Consider the following 24,439-nt stretch of genomic DNA (forward strand, 5'->3'; position numbering starts at 1 on the left):
ATCTGCCATACTGTTGAACAAATCAATAGATGTGATCAGCATAAGTTAGTAAGTGTTAATTGCTCAGTCATGTCCAACTCTGAGACCCTATGGACCCTATGGACAGACCAGGCTCCTCTGTCCATGGGATTCTCCAGGCAAGAATACTGGAGTGGGTTGCCATTTCCTTCTCCAGGGGATCTTTCCAACCTAGGGATCAAACCCGGGTCTCCTGCATTGCAGGCAAATTCTTTACCACTTAGGCCACCAGACAGAGTGCTCTTTAAAAACGGCATCAGTTCAGTAAAGCTTCATCTGTTTCACTGTGTCATTTTCTAGCACAGACAGGGATGGGGAGCTTTCCAAGGGTTTTAGTATTCAATGAGCACTGTAACTTAATATTATGACAAAGTAAGCTGATTGAGTTAGACTATGAATATAAAGATTACAGATTATATTTATCATACAATAGATGTTTGAAAGTTGATGCTTTATGAAAAACATTGCATTTAAAATTTTTTGCCTTTTGTAAAAAATGCGAGGTCATCCTATCTCTCAGGATAAAGTGGAATAATTCCCCACAGTTCCTGGTATCTGGAAAATGCCTTCTGTGAAACACTGATTCAACTCTAAACATTCCTGTGATTGCATAAAAATTCAGAAGAACAATATGTATTCATTCCTGTGATGTTAAATACACAATGCAGTTTTGGCAGGCTAATTAAATAAGAATTTAAGACAAGATGGAATCAGACCTCTTAAAATAACTATTTTTCCTACCTAACAAATAGATCTGTGTTCTATTTGGATAAATCCCCAATCTCCAGTTCTACACTGTGTATTTTTATTTGTGTTCTCAAAACATCAATTTGAGGTAGAAAACTGTATAATAGTGTCAACTTAAAAAATACACAATGTGAGAGTTTTATTAGGTGCTGAGGAGGGCAGCCCAGGAGATAGCACTTCAGGTAGCTTTGAGCAACTGCTCCAAAGAGGCAAGGGAAAAGCTCAGTATGGATGTGACTTTGGTAAAGGGGGCTGGGGTAGATGGAATCAAGCACTTTTTTTTTTTTTAAGAAGGATTTTAGTGTTTTTCTAGATAGCAGGAGACACAAGAATTGGGCTCATAAAACCGGCTCCTGAAAACATTTGACTGTCTAAAGACCCGTCCTGCCAGTTTTCTCCTGAGCAGAGAGTGCCTCATTTTTGCTCCCCACCCTGAACTCCTTCGGTGGGTGCTGAGGGTCAGCAGCTATAGCAACCCATGATTTAACCTCTGTGAAGCAGATGGCAAGTGTCAATTTGTACTTGTCAATAGTCAGAACTAGAGAATACATGAAGAAAAAGATTTGTAATCCTGATGAATATGAATACAATTATTTGTTCTTAACATAGGATGACAGTTTTAGCATTATCTTTCTCATCCCAACTTCCTTAGGATTTAAGATGTTAAGACTTTCAAGTAATTAAGCAGAGCTCTTTCCATCTGTAAAACTTAACTGCTGATTTTGTTCTAAAATTAAATTATTTGTGCTTTTTTCCCAATAAATAAGTCAACTGAAAGTTAAACACACAACAAAAGAACTGACAGGTGAGTTTTCTTCAGGGTCTCATTTAGGGCTATACCTGGGAGACAGCAACAGAAATTTTTCTTTCAGCCTGTGGAGAATACCCCCTGATGGGGAGATAATCATTTAAGGTGTGCTGTGAGAGCCGATCAGGCTTCCCAGGCGGCTCAGTAGTAAAGAATCCACCGGCCAGTGCAGGAGATGTTTCAATCCCTGGGTCAGGGAGATCCCCTGGAGGAGGAAACGGCAACCCACTCCAGTATCCTTGCCTGAGAAACCCATGGACGTAGGAGCCGGCAGGCTATAGTTCGTGGGGTTGCAAAGAGTCAGACATGACAGGGAGACTAACACTACAGTCCAAGCGTTACGATGAGTCAGACAGGGCTGAGCGACTGGGTATGCATACACGTGAAAGTTGACCACATCAGCACGACAAGTCTTTTTTTGTGTGTTGTTGATCCTCTAAAGATCCAGAACACTCTTCTGTGCAAAGATCTCCTTTTTAGGATAAAGCCAAAAGAAAGGGTCCTATAACCTAGACTGCCATAAACCAGAAAACAAATGGGAAACCAAGAAGAGCAGGTCTCTACATGTTTCTCTAGGCTGACTGTATGTAATGAAAGGCAGATTTTTTAGAGATGAGAAAATGTTTTGCATTGTTAATCAAACAAGAAGGCCATAGCTGGATGAGGCTCTAATGCCACTGACGCCCATGTAAGCAATCCAAAATCTAAGCTTGTAAATACCTCAGGGTTACAAAATGAAGAAGCTAAGGACAACCACTCTCAAACAGCCAACTAGGCTTTAAACTGTAGACAATCAAATACTCTTTGTTTGCTTCTGCACTTTCTCTGTGTAAGCCTAGCCCCTTAGCTATTATCAACCAGGGCTCCTTAAATACTTCTGGTTTGCCACTGCCCCCATTAAAATCAATTATTGCTTTAATAAACTCATAAAAATGTCTATATGCCTCAGTTTATCATTTAACAGCGTGATCCTTTGAAGTGTGTGTGTATGCACATATACATGTTCCTGGTGATTTAATAATAAGGACCGGGTTATTTCTGGTAAGAAATTATGTTTGCAGTTCTTGCCAAACATTTTGCATTGTAATATACAATTGATAAAAGGTTAAATGTTTCCATTAAGAAAGAAAGAGAGACACCCCTGGAGGTCCAGTGGTTAAGACTCCAGACATTCAATGTAGAGGGCAGAAGCTCGATTCCCACTCTGGGAACTAAGATCCACATGCCACATGGCATGGCCAAAAATCTAAAGGAAAGAAAGAGACCATTTAGGAGGGCAAATATCCCTATCAGCTTTTTTTTAAATCAATTTAACCATTTTAAAATTCAGCTGTAATAGTCAAATGTCTACTTGTAGTAGTGGTGGTGTATAGTTGCTCACTTGTGTCTGATTCTTGTGACCCCGTGGACTATAGCCTGCCAGGCTCCTCTTGCTTAACACTAATTTTCTTATACATCCATGTTTAAAACCACACTACATAAAAAAATATATTAGTTAGAAATACTGCTAATTTCCATACCCACATTTCATTGAACAGTTTTCTTCAGCTTCTTCACATGCATTTTCAGCATCACTGTCTTAACTGTCACAAGAGCCTTTTTCTGAGCAATTTTCAATAACTTTCATTTTCTACTTTCATCTCACTGCCTCAAAATACAGTAATTTTAAAAATCTGGTTTGATGCTACTACAAGTTACTGCAAATTTATCTAAGGCCTATATACTCTTTCATATAACATTACAGTAGTCATTTTTCTTTTCATTTGTTCTTCATATGTGTGTTAAAAAATCTCCAAAATATAACCATTTATTCTGTTGTTTTTAAAGTGATTTTTTAAAAAAGCTTTGTTAACAAGACTTTCAGAACTTCAAAATTTGAAGTTATACTTCAAGACTTCAAGAGATAATCACTAAAGCTCTGTGTTTTTACTGATTTGGCTAGGTGGCCTCAGTATCTAAAGCTGGAATTCATTAAGGCCAATTTCTCGCTAATGCATTTTCCTAAAAAACTTTGTTTTTCAAAATAAAGTTAGTGAGAAGGAGCTCTGAAATAGACTTCATAAGCATTCTGACATAAGATAACTTATTCTTTTTGACCTTACATTGGGGCAGGCATGAGAGGTGCAGAACATCAAGGGTAAGGAGACTGAACTGCAGATCAAGTGCTTAATTTACGAGAAAGTATGACTAGATGGAAGCAGGGTACATGGCACATCCCCTCCTGAAAGCTCTAGAACCTGGAGGGTTACGTGAAGAAAGGAGGAAAGAGACAAACTCTGACAAAAGGAGCAGTCACCACTGGTCTGGGGTCTTCAGTTGATTTACTTCCAGCTTTCTAACCTCAATGTGCAATTCCATCTCTTTTCATTTAGTGAAAAAGTGAAAGTCGCTCAGTCATGTCCAACCCTTTGTGACCCCATGGACTGCATGTCCATGGAATTTTCCAGGCCAGAATACAGGAGTGGGTAGCCTTTCCCTTCTCCAGGGGATCTTCCCAACTCAGGGATCGAATTGGGGTCTCCTGCATCATAGGCAGATTCTTTATCAACTGAGCCAAAAAGGAAGCCCTTCATTTAACCTCACCTTTTAAAATCACCAGATTCCACCCATAGCTTTCTTATCACCCAAGCTAATGTAAAGGTGACTCCTTATAAGGTCCCTCCCTGCCTATAGTGAGTATCTTGTAGATTCTGATTTCTCTCTTCTCTGTTCACTCATTAGTGAAGTCGCTCAGTCGTGTCTGACTCTTTGCGACCCCATGGACTGTAGCCCACCAGGCTCCTCCGTCCATGGGATTCTCCAGGCAAGAATACTGGAGTGGGTTGCCATTTCCTTCTCCAGGGGATCTTCCCAACCCAGGGATCAAACCCAGGTCTCCTGTATTGCAGGCATACGCTGTTAGCCTCTGAGTTACCAGGGAAGCCCTAACCTACACGTTAATATAAAAGTAAATAAGGAGAAGGTGCCTGCCAACCTCTGGTTTCTGATGCTTTGTGAAATTTCTCTAATCCAAGCCCCTTACCTCCTTTCCGGTAGGTGCTTGTTCTGCCTTGCTCTTGTTGTCGTTGTTCTGGTAGCCGTCTCTGCCAGGCCCAAGATTCATTCAGCACCATCACCCCCTGGCAGCTCACTAACTCTGCCAGCTCATCCCTGCGCCCAGGCTCAGTCAGAGAGATCTGACTTATCTTTTGGTCCAGAAGGAATTCAGAGACCAGAAATAGTGACAGATGATCTATGTCATACCAAAACGGATATGTGATTAAGCATGCCAGAAAGAAATTGCCAAAGACAATTTCTCACAGCTAGTAAGGACAAAAAGTGTTACTTGTTCCTTCCAGCATGCTAACTGCAGTAACTGATTAATTGCTTTCCTTGCAATGGCCCAGTGACCTGGAAACTCAATAGGTGTGACCCTAGCTCTGCACCACGGAGGTGAGGAGCCCCAGCTCTAGATGGTGGAAAGGACAGGCAAGTCCTTGTGAGACGAAGGAGAAGGAAGTAAAATCAATCCTTATCCAGAGCCAGGTTAACATGTATAGTATCTCTATGGATGAAGATATATGATGCCCGTTCTATATGCAATTTGAAATCAAAAGGTAAAATTTTATCTGTGGTAGGCTAAAAATTGTTCCCAAAGATACGCCCATGTACTAACACTTGGAACCTTCCAAGGAACTTTAGAATCCTTGGAAAGTGAAGTGAAAGTGTTAGTGGCTCGATTTTGTCTGACTCTTTGCAATCCCATGGACCGTAGCCCTCTAGGCACCTCTGTCCATGGGATTTCCCACACAAGAATACTGGAGTGGGTTGCCATTCCCTTCTCCAGGGGATCTTCCCCACCCAGGGATTGAACCTGAGTCTCCTGTATTACAGGCAGATTCTTCACCTTCTGAGCCACCTGGGGGGGTTGGAACCTAATGAACAATGCTTTATTTGGAAAAGAGGTCTTTGCAGATGTGATTAAATTAAGAATTTTGAGATGAGATCATCCTGGGTTGTCTAGGTGGGCTCCAGATACCATCACAAGCATCCTCTAAGAGGCAAAGATTAGACAAACAGAAAATAAGGATGAGTGGAGATGAGCACAAAGACTGGGATGATGTGCCGTCAAGCCAGTGAGCGCAGGCAGCCACCGGAAGGCGGAAAAGCCAAGGAACAGAGTCCGCCCTTGAGCCCCTTGCGAGAGTGAAGCCCTGCTGACACCCTGATTTCAGACTTCTGACCTCTAGAATAAGCTTCTGTTGCTCTAAGCTACCAAGTCTGCGGTAGTTTTTACAGCAGCCATAGAAAATTAATACAGTAAACTGTGAAATAAATAAAAAACAGTCCAACAAAAATGCTCGGTTCTTTTTCCTCCCTAGTTTACCTCCTTGTATTGATCTATTTATGCAATATTAACTCTAGAATTTGATCTAAGGCAATTTCTAAATTAGGGAGTAGTTTACTGAACAAACTTCAATATGGACTCGTAGCATAAAGCACATTCAGATTCCAATAATATATGTTAAAAAAAAATTCATGGTATTAATGCCGAAGACATGAATATAATCAGAACTAGCTAGTATTTGGGTGAATATATAACTGAATAAATTCTACTAAAAGGTACTGGTGAATACTTACTCGTAGCATAAAGGACATTCAGATTCCAATAATATATGTAAAAAAAAAAATTCATGATATTGATGCCGAAGACATGAATATAATTAGAACTAGCTAGTATTTGAGTGAATATATAACTGAAAAAATTCTACTAAAAGGTACTGGTGAATACTTACCGATAAAATTTCAGTGCAGCTTTCTGTGCTGAGATGTAGCGCATGTTTCTCAGCCCTGTGCCACACAAGGATTTTATTAAAATTTGGATGATGATATAACACAGTGACCAAGTGAGCAGATGACTCAGAGGAGCTGTACTGTAGGGAACAAAAGGACTCTGGACAGGATGAAGTGATAGGTTGAATTTAAAATGATGTAGCTTAATATAGACCTATTTACAGTCTCTAATTTCACAATTTCACTACAAAGGTACAGAGAAGGAAAAATCTATTTTTCTTCACTCATAAAATAATAATTAAAATGATATTAAATGTTACTATGTCCCAGATATTTGATGACAGATAGATGATTAATAGATATTTCTCCCACTTTGTAGAGTAGGCTCAAGATAACCTACACAATTTGCAGGTCCTAGGGCTTCCTTGGTGGCTCAACGGTAAAGAATCCACCTGCAATAAAGAAGCAGTTTTGATCCCTGGACCGAGAAGATCCCCTGGAAAAGGAAATGGCAACCCACTCCAGTACTCTAGCCTGAGAAATCCTATGAACAGAGGAGCCTGTAGTCCTTGGGGTCACAAAAGAGTCAAACACTACTAAGTGACTAAACAACAGCAAAGTGCCAAATGAAAATGCAGAGCCAGTTGCTTACAAATTAAGGATCTTAAGACAGCAAGAACAGAGCATCACTCTTTCTAAACATTGAGTCCCAGCGTGTGACTACGCAGATGGTACATCACGGAGTCACCCCTACAGTAGTATTGTTTTACATGGGACACAGTCATACAAGAATCTGGCTTTTCGGTACTAAACTCCAACATGAAACATAGACAGTGGACAGAAGAGTCATTCAGTGGATATAAATATATGTAGCATGGAAGAAGGGTCAAAAAGAAAGAGCAATGAATCTGTCAACATCTGATTTACTAAACAGACAAATAGCATTTTATCCCAGAATGGTAACAGACTTTAATTGTAAGAAAAATTTCCAGGGTTTAAAGAATCTTAGGACCGAAAAAAGTTTTGTTTCCTTAAAGTTATTTTTAAAAATGAAGTCATAGGGAAATGTTAATATATATGAATTAGTCAAAATCCTCCTATGTACTTTGGAAAATAGTCTCAAATTGGAAAATAGTTATACTGAAATCAAAGTAAATAATAAAGTTTCTTAATGCCCCCAAATAGATTCCATGGTCTCTTGGAATCCCAGAAAACTAACAAAACAGAAAATCTTTGAATAACAGTGCAAGATAGTCCACTGTGGACAATCCATTTGTATTTCTGCATAAGCTGTTTCATTTATGTGGAAAAGCTTATGGGTTAATAGTTTTAAGAATTTGTACTATATTTGTATAAACTTACAGAGTAAAATCTAATTACGGAAACATCAAACATGATAAGCTTTTTAAAAATGTGAATGAAATATTTAAATGCTTCCATAAATTCAGTTTCTAACTAACAAGTTTGGAAATACTTGGGATGATAGCAAAGAAAGCTGATAGCAAATGAAACCTGAAATGATTTCATTTGCAAAACATGAAAGAAAATACTTAATATTTAACCAAAGGAAAATTATGTAGGCATTCTATTTTATAAATATTATCCTGTTTTGCATGATATATATGTAACATTGATTAGTGCCGTATTACTTTAACTGATTTATCAGTATATAGTTATCAAATATCCAGAGAAAGGTAATTAAAAATACCAACTGCAGTGCAGAAATACTCTCACAAGCTAACCTCACTTGCATTATGAAACAGCCATTTAAGATAAAAAACAAAGATCAGCAGATTTTGCTTAGAAAATGAGACAAATAATTGCATGCGGGAAAAATCTTAAATATTGATATTAAGAGTTAATGATGTAATTTATGACATTGTAAGGTCATGCTTCAGTTCAATTTAGTTGCTCAGTCGTGTCCAACTCTTTGTGATGCCATGGACTACAGCATGCCAGGCTTCCCTGTCCATCACCAACACCCTGAACTTGCTCAAACTCATGTCCATCAAGTCACTGATGCCATCCAACCATCTCATCCTCTGTCAGCCCCTTCTCCTCCTGCCTTCAATCTTTCCCAGCATCAGGGTCTTTTCCAAGAAGTCAGTTCGTCACATCAGGTGACCAAAGTATTGGAGCTTCAGCTTTAACATCAGTCCTTCCAATGAATATTCAGGACTGATTTCTCTTAGGATTGACTGGTTTGATCTCCTTGCAGTCCAAGGGACTCTCAAGAATCTCCAATACCACAGTTCAAATGCATCAATTCTTCAGTGCTCAGCTTTCTTTATAAAAGTTCAACTCTCACATTCATACATGACTACTGGAAAAACCATAGCTTTGACAAGACAGACCTTTGTCAGTAAAGTAATGTCTCTGCTTTTTATTATGCTGTCTACGTTTGTAATAGCTTTTCTTCCAAGGAGCAAGCATCTTTTAATTTCATGGCTGCAGTCACCATCTGCAGTGATTTTGGAGCCCCGCAAAATAAAGTCTCTCACTGTTTCCATTGTTTTCCCATCTATTTGCCATGAATTAATGCCATGATATTCATTTTATGACTGGTTTTAAGCCAGCTTTTTCAGTCTCCTCTTTCACTTTCATCGAGATTCTTTAGTGCTTCTTCGCTTTCTGCCATAGGGTGGTGTCACCTGCATATCTGAAGTTGTTGATATTTCTCCTGGCAATCTTGATTCCAGCTTGTGCTTCATCCAGTCTGGCATTTTGCATGATGTACTCTGCATATAAGTTAAATAAGCAGGATAACAACATACAGCCTTGACACACTAGAGTATGTCATGCTTAAAGTAATAAAAAATAACATTTAGTTATTCAGCAATAACTGCTGTATTTAATGTAGAATCCTCCAAATATAAGTGAGGAAGATTTTATATGCATACAGATGGCACAATATATATATGTAGATGGCACAAAGGGATCCCACAAGCAGTAAATTAGACAAACACTGTATAATATACTGGGGCTTCCCAGGTGGCACTAGTGGTAAAGAACCTGGAATTCATAATGACTAGCATATTAGAAGTTTTAAAGCAGTCCAACAATAAAGATACTTATTTATCTTTTTTCTTTTTTAACCATTTGCCTCTTACATTTACCATTATGTCCAGAACGTACTTGAACTCAGCACTCATTTTTAGGTAGAAAGGAACTGTGGTTCGTTTACTTGTTTTGTTTTTTCATGTAAAATTACAAATATTTTGGGATGGTGGTATTTTCTGGAGTTTACTTTGAGAATTGCAGCTCTGTACCAATCAAATATGAGCATGTAGGATTGCTGACATTTAGTATTCAAGTGTGTTCATAACTTATTTTACAGTTAAATTCCATAGATTTTTGGCAAAGGCAATTTTTATGCAAATATACTGTCCAGATTCAGAAAGTTGATACTCTTTGCCCCTTTGCTCTTGGTCATATCACTGACTTAATGGACATGAGTTTGAGATAGCTCCGGAAGATGGTGAAGGACAGGGAAGCCTGGCATGCTGCAGTCCAAGGGGTGGCAAAAAGTCGGACACGACTGAGCGACTGAACAACAATATCACATCTTAAGATGTGAGTGAGGTGCAGAGCATTGGCTGGCTGTAGTGTAATACAGATGATCAATATGAATAGTGGGGAGGTGAAGGACTGCAAAGTGCTTTAGGGCATGATGATCGCTTACTGATCCATTGTCTTTCAGCTCTAAACGCACTCTTCCATATTCTACTTTGTAAAGCCAAGGTTGGGACTTCGCATATTTATTTTTCTTTTTAGAAATAAGAGAGCAGAGGGGTGGGTGGGATGGGGAGAGGAGAGGGAGGCTCAAGATGGAGAGGCTGTATGTAGAATGACAGCTGGATTGCGTTGTTGCACAGCAGAAACCAACATGGCATTGTAAAGAAATTTCCCCCAATTACAAAATAAATTTTAGAAAAAGAAAGAAAAGATCTGGAAATTTATTCAGCTGGATCCTGGTAGGTTCAACCAATAGTGGGTACTGGACGGAGACTGGGAAGCAGGTGGAGGGCAGAAGGATGGGACTCAGACCTGTCCTCTTGGCCTCATGTCACCAAAGCGGTGACTCTTCACCTGGCAACGGCAGCTGACCCCATCAGCAGTCCTCCCCAGGTTCTAAGTAATCTCTGAATGCCCAGAATTGATTTTATTGTGCAGTCTAATCATTTAAAAGTAGTTGATGGCCTAGCACAGGATTTAGAACACAGGCTCTGGAGGCTGATCGTGGATATAAATTCCAGCACCCTCTACAATCATATAACCTTGGCCAAGTTCAAGTTATATACTGAGGAGGGCATGGCAACCCACTCCAGTATTCTTGCCTGGAGAATCCCTTGGACAGAGGAGCCTGGCGGGCTATAGTCCATAGGGTCACACAGAGTTGGACACGGCAGAGGCTGCTAATTACGTGGGCAAGTTATTTAACATACTAGTGACTTCTTTCCAAGAGGATAATCAATATAGATCCCCCCTGTTGTGTTGCTATAAAGAGTTAATGAGTTATATACGCATAAGTTCATCTAATAACTCTGAGCATAACCTCTACAGAAGTGTTAGCCATTAGCAGGGTGCGAAGCAAGACTTGCCCTGCGTCTTCTAAAAGTGACCTGGAGATGGTGGGTTCCGAGATTTTAATAGAGGACAAAGAGTTTGAAGGAAACGCTGCAGAGTCCCCAAAAGGAGTGGTGCAACATAAAAGAAGTGGTAAGCAGCGGTGAGGACCCAGTTTAAGTCAGAGGTAGTGAATGTGCATTGCAGCTATCTTCAAGATTTCTCCCTTCAGCCTGGTTACTGACAAGAAGACAAGTACTTGGATGTATCCAAGGGGAAGCTGTGACAGAAGAATCATGAGGTGCTGGAACTGAGAAACCCTGAGGCTGAAGCGAGGGACCATGGAATGTAACCTAGATGTGTTAAGAAGGGAGGGGAACTCCCTGGAGGCAAGAGTAGAGCGATGAGATCTGGAAAAGATGGAAAGCCGGTTGGTGTTACGTGGATGTCAGAGCGAGGGAACCAGAAAGCTAGCCCATCTCGGGTGGGCTACAGACTTCAGCTTCCTTGCACGGCGATTGGAAGACCGCTAAGGGAAAGGGCGGGCCCCCGCGGGCAGGATAAAGAGAATTGTGATGGAACAGGGCGGGGCTCGCGGGGGCCACAGGGGGCGCCCCTCTGAGGACGGGACGGGGCCGGCGGTGGGCGCTGCGGCGCTGCAAGGCTCTGCAGCATGTGTCTGCGCTGTAGTGAGGACGACGCTGCCCAAGTCAACCCCGTGAGTCCTCCCAGGCCCTCGGCTCCGCGTCTGCAGCCCCGGGCCCTGCGCCTGCCCGCCCCCTCCTCGGAGGCTGCCTTGGCCCCCAGCGGGGCTTGCCCTTGCAAGAGGACTGGTGGTTTGGGGTTGGGAAATCCTGGGGGAGGTGGGGTGGGAGTGGGAGGAGGCCGACTGGATCCTGGGCTGCAGGACCGACGGGGAGGTGGAAAAGCCCCGCCTCCTGCCTGCCCGGGCCAAGCACGTGCTGTCTCCTGTTGGTTGAATGACTTACTGACCCAGCGTGGCCATGTTCAGTACCAACTGAAACTTGCTTGTTTGGTTTTTCTTGTACACTCTCTCCTTGCAGAATAAATCTCAATAGTCCCTGTAGTGTGGTTCATAGATTTTTTTTTTCCTTTTTCTCATATACAATCTCATCTTCCACCCCAGTGTTCACTTTGCTGTTCTTGTTCTGATCCTGCCTCTTGGGGTTGAGATAGTAGGCATCTATTACATAAACAGAAAATAGTAGCACAGGCTTCCTATTGTAATAACTGAATTTTTTGTTTGTTCATGCCTTTTAAAAAATTTTTTTAATCTTACATGTTACGTAGGAAAACTCGAGCAGGCGGCATCCTGCAGAAGTCACTGAAAGGCAGGTAATGTTTAAATAAATATCCTGGTTATTTCAAAAGTGTGACTTTATTGCATTAATTTATGTATGCTGATCCCTAATAGGACAGAAATTTTACTAGCTAGACCCTTCTGTGCTATCTTTGTTGACACTCTGGGATCTTGTGACTAGTATCAGAATGAGTCTTAACTAGGTTAACCTAAATGGTTTATTTTTCTCCTTTTTTTAATGTAACATTTTGTATGTGGACAGGATATACATATATATACATACATATATATATATAGCATATGAAATTATAAAATATACTTCCAATTTAAGAAAACATATGGGTATCTATCTAGAGGCTGCTTCTGTGCTCAACCTGAGCCCTACATCTCTCCAGAAGTAAACACTACCCCGAATTTTATTTTTATCAATCTAATCTTTTCCTTTAATGCTCCTAAAAGTATATTGTCTTCTTGGTTTTGAACTTCATAAGCATAGGATCACATGAATTCATTGTATGATTTATCGTTTCTTCTTAACATTGTTTTCTAAGATTTGTCCATAGTGTGGTATATAGTTATAATTCCTTTGTTCTCACTGCTATTAATATTTCATTGTGGCACATATCACAGTTAATTAATCCTTTCTCCTGTGAATGGATATTGGGTTGTTTCCAAATTTTTCTACGATGACCAGTGCTACTGTGAACTTTAGAGTACATGCTTTTTTTTTTTTTTTTTTTTTTGCCCATAATCAAGGGTTTCACTTGATCATTTGGGCAAGAATAAAAGGATTGGACCCTACCATTGTTATGAAAAATAATGCCATATTGCTTTCAAAGCAACTGTACCAATTTCACATTGGCAGCGAAATAATTCCACTAAATAGGGAATAATAATTCCTTATTATTCCTGTCTTTTCCACCCTAATACTCTGTTATCTTATCTTCCAAGTATTCTAGTTTCATCTCCTAGGTCTCTGATACTTATAGATGCCAGCCGTGCAATGGGGACATAAAGCTCTATGTGACATTCATCATTTAAGAGAACTAAAGAATGTGCATGAATTTTGTATTCTTACGTCTATAAAGAAAAGCCATTTGGGATTTTAAAATGAACATTACTTTAAAATAAAAGTAAACACATATATTCACGTGTCTTAGATCTGTCTCAGTTCAGTTTACTTCAATCTCTCAGTCGTGTCCAACTCTTTGCAACCCCGCACGCCAGGCCTCCCTGTTCATCACCAATGCCCGGAGCTTACACAAACTCATGTCCATCAAGTCAGTGATGCCATCCAACCATCTCATCTTCTGTGAGCCCCTTCTCCTCCGCCTTCAGTCTTTTCCAGCATCGGGGTCTTTTCTAGTCAGTTCTTCGCATCAGGTGGCCAAAGTATTGGAGTTTCACCTTCAGCATCAGTCCTTCCAATGAATATTCAGGACTGATTTCCTTTAGGATTGGCTGGTTTGATCTCCTTGCAGTCCAAGGGACTCTGAAGAGTCTTCCCCCACACCACAGTTCAAAAGCATCAATTCTTCAGTGCTCAGCTTTCTTTATAGTCCAACTCTTACATCCATACATGACTACTGGAAAAACCATAGCTTTGACTAGACAGAACTTTGTTGGCAAAGTAATGTCTCTGCTTTTTAATACACTGTATAGGTTGATCATAGCTTTCCTTCCAAGAAGAAGCATCTTTTAATTTCATGGCTGTAGTCACCATTTGCAGTGATTTTGGAGCCCCCCAAAATAAAGTATCACATTGTTTCCATTGTTTCCCCATCTATTTGCCATGAAGTGATTGGACCAGATGCCATGATCTTAGTTTTCTGACTGTTGAGTTTTAAGCCAACTTTTTCACTCTAACCTTTCACTTTCATCAAGAGGCTCTTTAGTTCTTCAATTTCTGCCATAAGGGTGGTATCATCTGCATATCTAAGGTTATAAATATTTCTCCCAGCAATCTTGATTCCAGCTTGTGCTTCGTTCAGCCCAGCGTTTCTCATGATGTACTCTGCATATAAGTTAAATAAGCCAGGTGACAATATGCAACCTTGACATACTCCTTTCCCAATTTGGAACCAGTCTGTTGTTCCATGTCCAGTTTTAACTGCTGCTTCTTGACCTGCATACAGATTTTTTCTGTATGGAGGCAGGTCAGGTAGTCTGGTATTTCCATCTCTTTCAGAATTTTCTACAGTTTGTTGTGATCCACACAGTCAAAGGCTTTGTTGTAGTCAATAAAGCACAAGATGTTTTTCTGGAATTCTCTTGCTTTTTCGATGATCCAGTGGATGTTGACAATTTGATCTCTGGTTCCTCTGCCTTTTCTAAATCCAGCTGGAACATCTGGAAGTTCACGGTTCATGTACTGTTGAAGCCTGGCTTGGAGAATTTTGAGCATTACTTTGCTAGCATGTGAGATGAGTGCAATTGTGTGGTAGTTTGAACATTCTTTGGCATTGCCTTTTTTGGGGGATTGGAATGAAAACTGACGTTTTCCAGTCCTGTGACCACTGCTGAGTTTTCCAAATTTGCTGGCATATTGAGTGCAGCACTTTCACAGCATCATCTTTCAGGATTTGAAATAGCTCAACTGGAATTCCATCACCTCCTCTAGCTTTGTTCATAGTGATGCTTCCTAAGGCCCACCTTGACATCACATTCCAGCATGTCTGGCTCTAGGTGAGTGATGACACCATTGTGGTTATCTGGGTCATGAAGATTTTTTTTTGTATAGTTCTGTGTATGCTTGCCACCTCTTCTTAACATCTTCTGCTTCTGTTAGGTTCCTACCATTTCTGTCCTTTATTGTGCCCATCTTTGCATGAAATGTTCCCTTGGTATCTCTAATTTTCTTGAGGAGATCTCTAATCTTTCCCATTCTATTGTTTTCCTCTATTTCTTTGCATTGATCATTGAGGAAGGCTTTCTTATCTCTCCTTGCTATTCTTTGGAACTCTGCATTCAAATGGGTATATCTTTCCTTCTGTCTAATAGTGCCCGGTGAGTGAAGTGGAAATCAAAATAAAGAGTTTCATTTGAAAACTCTACTGAAGCTCCGAAGTGTTTTCTTCATCTATAAACCACACATTTGCAAAAATTTTCCCCCTATTTCTATGTAGCTGTGTAAGCCATATCCACTGATTGTGTTTATTTTTTGTGTGTGGATACAAACCACAAATGTCGGCATACTGTGTTGTTAATACTGTAAAAGTTTTCTTTCCTGTTAATTTTTTCCTAAAGGCCACAGCTAAACGTATTGAGCATATGAGAAACCTATGGAAACAGAAGAGGAAATTTAATAGACAGTTTGCAAGGCCCGCACCTGTTCCAGAACCAGGACTCCTAGTAAGTGCTCCATTGAAATTAACAGATCCTTAAGTGCAAAACACATCATCATACTTTTCATTTATGTAACACTCTAAATTCTGTTTTTCCCCTTTCCTTTGAGGAATCAGTAACTACAGTCTGGGAAGTTACCTTAAAACTCCTCTAATCAAATTCTCATCTGTTATTTAAGTCTTCTTTGTAGTAGTCTCTTGAAGACAATGTGGTCTAATGGAAAGAGTATGATCCTTGAAAACTTGATGTTCTGAATTCCTTTGCATGTATTATTAATTGCACAAAGTTATCCACTTAAATCTTCTTGATTATATTATTTGCAGAATAAGTCACAAAATCTCCTGCCAAATAGTTTTTCAGCCTAGGCTTGAGCACTTGTAACATCAGAAAACTCTACACCAATCACAGCTTATTCTATCTTTTTGCATACCTTTGACATATATTTGAAAGTTCTTCCAGGGACTTACCTGATGGTCCAGTGGATAAGACATAGCCTTCCAACACAAGGGCTGCAGGTTCAATCCCTGGTCAGGGAGCTGAGATCCCACACACCTCATGGCCAAAATGCCAGAACATAAACAGTAGAAGCAATATTGTAACAAGTTCAAGAAAGACTTTTAAAATGGTACTTACAAAATGAAAGTTCTTCCATGTAACACGTTATATTGCCTCCGTGAACTTTTTACATGTAGTATCAATTGTATGCCTAACAACCAGTCATAAATCCAATGACTTTCCTTCCACTGAAAAGTCCTCTAGATATTTGAAGAAAACTCTTACCTCCTGTCTTATGCAGATTTTTTTAGGGTGAAAACCCCCAAATTTCCTCATCCATTCCTCTTTTGCCTTAGTAGTGAGCCCTGACCTTATTCAGGCAATATCTGGGATCAGGTTTCAAAGTAGAAATATTTGAGATAGGTTGTATTTCTGATCATTAAGATTTTTTTTCTGTTGGTTTTCTTTTTCAAAGAAAATAAACCTCACTAATGAATACCATTGTTAGGTAGAAATTTATAACTTCAATTCCTTCTAAAAGAAACTCAACTGCCATGGTTTAAACAAATAGTACTTTTTCCTCCAAAGGAGAACTCCTGATCTAGTCAGTCTAGGATTGATACGATGATTTTTTAAAACCACCAAAGAAGTTTCAGTCTCCTTCTTTTTGACTGTTCATATTTTCACATGACTTTTACTCTCATTGTCTCAAAAAAGCTTCTACAATAGGTAGAGATTGCATCCACATTCCAAAAGAAGAGGATACAAGACAAAAGGAAAAAGTATACACCTGTTGAATCAGTTCTTATTGATCAGAAGAGTAACCTCTATATTTGTATATATATAATCTTGGTTGAGGTGATGATTTTGTGGGTGTATGCATGTCAAAATGTTTTAAAGTATATACTTCAAATAAATATGTGTGGTTTATTGCATGTCAACTATACTTCAAAAAAGCTGATAGACACTCCACACATACAAATACACACACACACACACACACACACACACATGGCTTTTATTCACTATTACACTATCATACAGGAGATTTTCACTGCCCTAAAAATCTCCTGTGCACTATACATTCATCCTTTCCCCCTTCCTTCACCCATCTCAAGCCCCTTGCAATCACTGATCTTTTGCTATCTCTATAGTTTTGCCTTTTTCCAGAATGTCATATGGTTGGAATCATAGATTATGTAATCTTTCATACTGGTTTCTTTTTTTTTTGTTGTTGTTTTTTCTTTCTTTTTTTTTTCAGTTTTATTTATTTATTGTATTTTACAATATTGTATTGGTTTTGTCCTACATTGACATGAATCTGCATGGGTGTACATGTGTTCCCCATCCTGAACCCCTCTCCCACCTCCCTCCCTCCCCATCCCATCCCTCTGGGTCATCCCAGTGCACAAGCCCTGAGCACCCTGTCTCATGCACTGATCCTGGACTGGCGATTCATTTCACATATGATAATTTACTTGTTTCAATGCCATTCTCCCTTATCATCCTGCCCTCGCCCTCTCCCACAGAGTTTGAAGACTGTTCTATACATCTGTGTCTCTCTTGCTGTCTCGCATACAGGGTTATTGTTACCATCTTTCTAAATTCCATATATATGCGTTAGTATACTGTAGTGGTGTTTTTCTTTCTGGTTTACTTCACTCTGTATAATAGGTTCCAGTTTCATCCACCTCATTAGAACTGATTCAAATGTATTTTTTTAATGGTTGAGTAATATTCCATGGTGTATATGTACCACAGTTTTCATACTGGTTTCTTTTACTTAGTAATAGACACTTAAGCTTCCTTCATATCTTTTCATGACTTGATAAGTCATTTCTTTTTACCCATTGCATGGATCCATTCACCTATTGAAATACATCGTGGTCACTTGCAGTTTTAGCAATCATCAATAAAGTTGCTCTAAACATTCATGGGCAAATTTTTTTTTCTTACACATAAGCTTTCAATTCATTTGTGGAAATACATAGAAGCACAATTGCTGGATCATATGGTAAAACTGTGTTTAGCTTTGAGAAAAAAACATAAACAAATGCCTGGCAAAGCTGTCTTCCAAAGTTACTATATTATTTTGCATTCCCACTAGTGATGAATGACAGTTCTCTGTTGCTCCTTACCATTGCCAACACCTGATGTTATCAGTATCTGCAGATTTTAGCCATGGAGATAGTTGTGTAGTGATATTTCATTATTTTAATTTGACATTCCTTGGTGGCTCAGAATCCACCTGCAATGTGGGAGACCTGGATTCAACCCCTGAGTTGGGAAGATCCCTTGGAGGAGAGCATGGCAAACCACTCCAGTATCCTTGCCTGGAGAATCCCCATGGACAGAGGGGCCTGGTGGGCTACAGTCCATGGGGTCGAAAAGACTCAGTGACTAAGCATATTGACAATCATTTTATATGTTTATCTGCCAACTGTATTAACTTCTTTGATAAGGTGTCTATTCAGATCTTTTGCCCACTTTTTAATTGTTTATTTTTTATAGTTGAGTTTTGAGCCATTTGTGTATTTTGGATGCCAGCTTTTCATATGTATTTTGCAAATATTTTCTCCCAGTCTGTCCTTTGTGCTTTCCTCTTTTCATTTTTTTCTAATAGTATTTTCCCAGAGCCAAAGTTTTTAATTTTAATGAAATTTATCAGTTATTTCTTTCATGGATCATGCTTTTAGTGTATCGAAAAACTCATTGTGAAATCCAAGGTCTTATAGAGTTTCTCCTGTGTTATTTTCTAGAATTTTTATAATTTTATACTTTACATTAGGTCTATGATACATTTTGAGTTCCTTTCAATGAAAGGTATAAGCTAAGTGTCTAGACTTTTTTTTTTTTTTTTGCATGTGGCTGTTCTGATTTTTACGGCACCATTTCCTGATCAAGCTATCCTATCTATATTGCATTACCTTTGCTCCTTTGTAAAAGTTCTGTTGACTATTTGTATCTGTGTGGGTCTATTTCTGGGCTATCTCTTCTGTTCCATTAAATGGAGTATTTATCTGTTCTTTTGCCAATTCCACACTGTCTTGATTACTGTAACTTTATAGTAAATCCTGGAGTTAGATTAGTCATATCAGTAATGTAAGTGTCAGACTTCTAACTTTGTTCTTCTCCTTCCGTGTAGTGTCAGTAATCCTTGGTCTTTTTGTTTATTCATATAAAACTTAGAATCAGTTTAGCAAAATCCACAAAGTAACTTGCTGTAATTTTGATTGTATTATGCTAGATCTGTAGATCACTTTGGAAAGAACTGACATCTTAATAATATTGAGTCTTTTTATAAATGAGTATTGTTTATCAGATTTATTTAGGTCATCTTTAATCATTTTTTTTAATCAGCATTCCTGATCTTAGCTGGAAAGCATCTAGTTACTCATTAAACATGAGATTAGCTGTAAGTGTTTTATAGACGTTCTTTCTTAAGTTTGAGACAATCCCTCTCTATTCCTACTTTGCTGAGTTTTTTTTTTTTAATCATAAAGGGGTGTTGAATTTTGTCAAATGCTCATTCTGCATCTAGTGATATGATCACATAATAGAAGATCAGAGAAAAATCTCTTTGCTTCCAGAGTGGGAGGGGGAAACTACCATTTTTAAATACTTCGGGCTCTCTGTTCTCCTAACAGGGCATACTCAAGGGAACTGGTTTATCAGGATCTAACCAATTTACCTTTTATCAGACTCTAGTTGACCTGGGGAAATGCCCCAATCTAGACCCTTCTACATAAGGTATGGAAAATACCCAACTAAAGTTCTGGTATTCACTCAATGAAATATGAAGGCTTCCCTAAGAGGGCTTCCCTAAGACCCCCCACCAACCTGAGTTTTTTAACTTTCAAGCTAATCCATTCTGAACCTCAGCAACTTGTCCCTTAAAGTTTCACTGTTCCTCCCAGCGTGGTTCCAGAAGCATTGTTTGCCTTTTCATTTGTCAGCAGAGCAGTTCACCCTGGGACCTCAGAGCTCAGATGCATCTAAGAAAAGTTGTTGATTTTCAGTGTATTCAGCATTTTTCTGGTTGTGAGAGTGTGAGTGACGATTTCCAACCTCTGTACATGTCAGATTGGAAATCCCCAGTTATTTTTCTTTGATAAAAACTGGCCACCCTTAGCTGCAAGAAAGTCTAAAGTGGTTAAAAAAAAAAATTGAAGTTGCTTCCTTGCTGGTCTAGAAAATTGAGGTTCTATTAGTGGGAAATAGGACTTCTCAGGTGGCTCAGTGGTAAACAATCTGCCTGCCAATGAAGGAGATGCAGGTTCCATCCCTGGGTCGGGAAGATCCCCTGGAGAAGAAAATGGCAACCCACTCCAGTATTCTTGCCTGGGAAATCCATAGAGAGGAGCTTGGCTTGGCTACAGTCCACAAGGTCGCAGAGTCAGACCAACTGAGCACAAATAGTGTGAAAGAAAATACCTTCCTTTCCTTTTCAGGCTGGTCCTCCTGTAACTCATCCTCTTCCCAGTTTCTCGATTAAATGCATATTATGAATATAAATTCAGCCCCTTCCTTAGCTTTTCTTTCCTTTGTATTTGCATAGTCATGGGAGTTTATGTATTGTCACACAGGATCCCAGGATATGCAACTTTATGGAGTTAGCCCACTGTCTTAAATATCTTAAATATCTACATCGCTCCTCTCCTGCTGCCACATCCCACCCCCATGGTCATGATCTCTCTGATATGCATTAAAATATGCTTGCACAACATACCTTTGTTGTTATTCAGTGGCTCAGTCGTGTCTCTTTGAGACCGCATGGACTGCAGTATGACAGGCTTCCCTGTCCTTCACTGTCTCCGGAGTTTGCTCACATTCATGTCCATTGAGTCAGTGATGGCTATCTAACCATCTCATCCTCTGCCTCTCTCATCTTCTTTGCCATCAGTCTTTCTGAGCATCAAGGCCTTTTCCAAGGAGTCATGTCTTCACATCTGCACAGTTATTCCATAGCAAAGTTTAATGATGTGGGAGAGAAGGGAGCAATGATTCCTGAGACCACCTTGCTACAGGGCATGACTTCTGAGCCCTTTAACTCTTGATTCATTTTCACACAATTCGTTTGGTTAACCTTTCCATCCCTTATCCAGTGCAGATGTCTCACGCCATTGGTTTCCTCCTTTTGTGACTTGTCCTCAATTCCAAACCATTATGGTTTTCTGTTAAAAAAACTCCCTTTTCTTTCTTGAGCTGCCAGATGTGTCTTATAGAAATGTCTGTAGAATGTTCTTTATCAATTATCCTACCAGCCATTTGAGCTTCCAGAGACAACTGATATCTCTCACAAATACAAATATAAAAAATAAAATGTGTGATCCATGAAAAGCCTGAGTTCAATCTGACACTTAGTATTCATTGTCCTCAATACAAAATTTCTGAAATTATGTTCAGAACATTCAGTTATTTTCTTTTGGCAGCAGTAGGCCATTATGAAAGTTTCTTTTTTCCACAAAGAGAACATGAGGGGGCTCAATGTTCCAAAGTATACACTAAAATTTTGTTTGGTTTAATTTCAAAACCACTGTGGACTGATCACTTTGTAACATACAATCAAAATGCTATAGCAGTGTCAAATTTTTATAAATGAATATAAATGCTTTATTCTCAATTTCTCTACTGATCTTGTTGCAAAATTATAATGAATGTAAATGGCTTGTAATAAATGTAAAACTAGCACCAAAACCAGACTGCACAGAATAATACTGCTTTGAAAAGTGAGAGTCACTCAGTCATGTCCAGCTCTTTGCAACACCATGGACTCTCCATGGAATTCTCCAGGCCAGATACTGGAGTGGGTAGCCTTTCCCTTCTCTAGGGAATCTTAGCCCAGGGATCAAACCCAGGTCTCCTGCATTGCAGGTGGATTCTTTACCAAATGAGCATATCTTCTTTCACTTTTTCTTCTCCTTTATCTTTTGCAAATTGTTGTGTTATAAGCAGCACCCCTACTAATACAATCTTCTCTTTTTCTTTCCACTTAAATTAATCTTTGGCCTCAGAGAAAAGTATATCAACAGTATTTGTACAACTTAAATGATTTGAGATGAAAATCAAGGCCTGAGTCCATACATATAAGTGCTTTACTTAAACATAGATTATGCCCAGTAGAACAGAAGATGCATGATGACACTAGAGCACCCAATTGGGAAACGTTTGAAAAAAATTTTTGTCTGCTTATCTCTGTAACAAAACTTTTCTAATTATATCATTAATTATCATATTCATACATATTAAAATTATCCTGAAGTATTAAGATTAAATTCTTGCTGATAATGATATACATAAGCTTTCCATTTTCACTTTTTTGTCACTCTTATTCACTTCATTTTGGGACATTTCAAGACTTAAAACACTCAACAGGTAAATTAATATACTTTTTCAGTCGATCACAGACCATAAAACTTGGAAAGAAAAATCCTTGTTTAACAGCTCTATCACATCCATTATATTCAGAAATTCCTCTACCCTCTCTCTAAATTGTTATTTTTGGTTTCTACAGTTTTTTCTACTTATAGCATTTGTTGCTTGACTCATAGGAAAAAAATGTTTATATCATATATATTCCCAGATATGATTTATTTGAGGCTTCCCAGGTGTCACTAGTGATAAAGAACCTGCCTGCCAATGCAGGAGATGTAAGAGATGCAGGTTCGATCCCTGGGTCAGGAAGATCCTCTAGAGGAGGGCATGGCAACCTACTCCAGTGTTTTTGCCTGGAGAATCCCATGGACAGAGGAACATGGTGGGCTACAGTCCATGGGGTCGTAAAGAGTTGGGCATGACTGACACGACCTAGCACAGCACATATAGCATGTGATTTGTTTGATAATAGTTTGCTATTATCACAACTCATATCTGGCTTCTATCTGACTGTTTTAATTTAGAATATTATTTCTAATTCTTTATGCAATTATTTTTCTGTAAGAAAGACTTCTGAGACTTTTCCCAGAGAATTTATAGTTTGTATAAATCTTTGCTTTGTACCTTTTGATTGAATTTATTTTTCTTTGTGTATTTTAATCTCTTCTAGTGGACATAAAGTTGAAGTCTGTGTAGAAGAAATCATGCCAGACCACAGATTTCTAACATCAAGTGGCATTTTGTGATTTGATGTCATTCGAAAAAGTAAAGACAGTGCTCTTCCAGTTCAGCAAAATAAACACAGTACAATCATTTAACACCTAAGCTACTTTTTATTAAATATGATATCTTACTACCACTTTCTCTGGCAATTTGAGATTGCTTCTTTTCAACAAATAATAACATGCATATGCCTTTGTAAGTGATGTATTCATGCTTACACTTTTGCAACTGGATTTATAACATTTAGAGATTTAGAATTATGCTTTAATAATTGGGAAGAATACATTTCCTCTGCTGTATATTTATAATGACTTGTGTTTAAACAAGATATTTAAAATCTTTAAACAAGTCCTAGTAGAGAGTTTTGTTTTGGTTTGTTTTTTATTGAAGTATGACGTATTGAAGTGTAGTTGACTAACAATATTAGATTCAGGTGCACAATGTAGCGATTCAATATTTTTGAAGATTATACTTCATTTAAAGGTACTATAAAATATTGGCTGTTTTCCATGTACTGTACATTACAACCCTGTATCTTATTTATTTTATACTTCATAGGTTGTACCTAGGAAAGAGTTTTAATATAACTAATGTCTGTATCATATGTTGATATTCCAAATAAGCTACAGTGTAATTAAAATTTTCATTTAAGGTATTAGTAAAATTTAAATACTGAATTTTTACTTTTATGCAAGAAATAAATCATAACCATAGCTGTCTATAAAATGCTTACTTACTTATATAAGTAATTTCCAACATGAAAAAGAAATTATCACAATTATTTTCTGATAAAAAAATAACCAACTATGGAATGAACAAGAATATTATATTTGATGACTGATGTGTGGTTTCTTAAATAAAATTTAAAGTGAAATACAGGAAATTCTGCTTCTGGGCATAATGGAAGTACCAGAATTATGTTTCCATAGTAAACAACTAAAAAATAAGACAAAATTCTAAAAACAATGGTTTCAGAAAATAGACAAAAGTCAAAAACAGGTTGTGATCCCTAAGAGAAGAGAACCAAATGAACTCCATTTACTGCCTGAGAGCATTCCAGAGCAGTCATTTATGCAGGGAAGAGGATCATAAGCAGAACACAGGAGTTTTCCTGATTGAGAAACAGATGAGGATTCAGGCCGTCTGGAGTAACTGGAACCTGCAGGGCAGAAATCCAGGAAGTAAGAAACTGCTGAAAGTAATTGGCAGATCTGTATTGTGCCTTGGATTTAGTCTGTGTTAAATGCTAAGCTGCATGTGTATAGCGT

At 38.6% G+C, this 24,439-nt stretch overlaps 1 protein-coding gene across 1 annotated transcript; it reads left to right on the forward strand.

The window, feature by feature from the left end:
- The first annotated feature begins 11,500 nt into the window (after window positions 1–11,500).
- On the forward strand, window positions 11,501–23,307 carry CCDC179 (coiled-coil domain containing 179). Its single transcript, XM_020882656.2, has 4 exons — window positions 11,501–11,630; window positions 12,224–12,268; window positions 15,480–15,584; window positions 23,119–23,307. The coding sequence occupies exons 1-4, from the start codon at window positions 11,586–11,588 to the stop codon at window positions 23,125–23,127; spliced, it is 204 nt and encodes a 67-aa protein (XP_020738315.1). The 5' UTR covers window positions 11,501–11,585; the 3' UTR covers window positions 23,128–23,307.
- The last annotated feature ends 1,132 nt before the right edge of the window (window positions 23,308–24,439 follow it).

The sequence above is a fragment of the Odocoileus virginianus genome, chromosome 28, assembly GCF_023699985.2.
Source record: "Odocoileus virginianus isolate 20LAN1187 ecotype Illinois chromosome 28, Ovbor_1.2, whole genome shotgun sequence".
Classification (NCBI taxonomy): domain Eukaryota; kingdom Metazoa; phylum Chordata; class Mammalia; order Artiodactyla; family Cervidae; genus Odocoileus; species Odocoileus virginianus.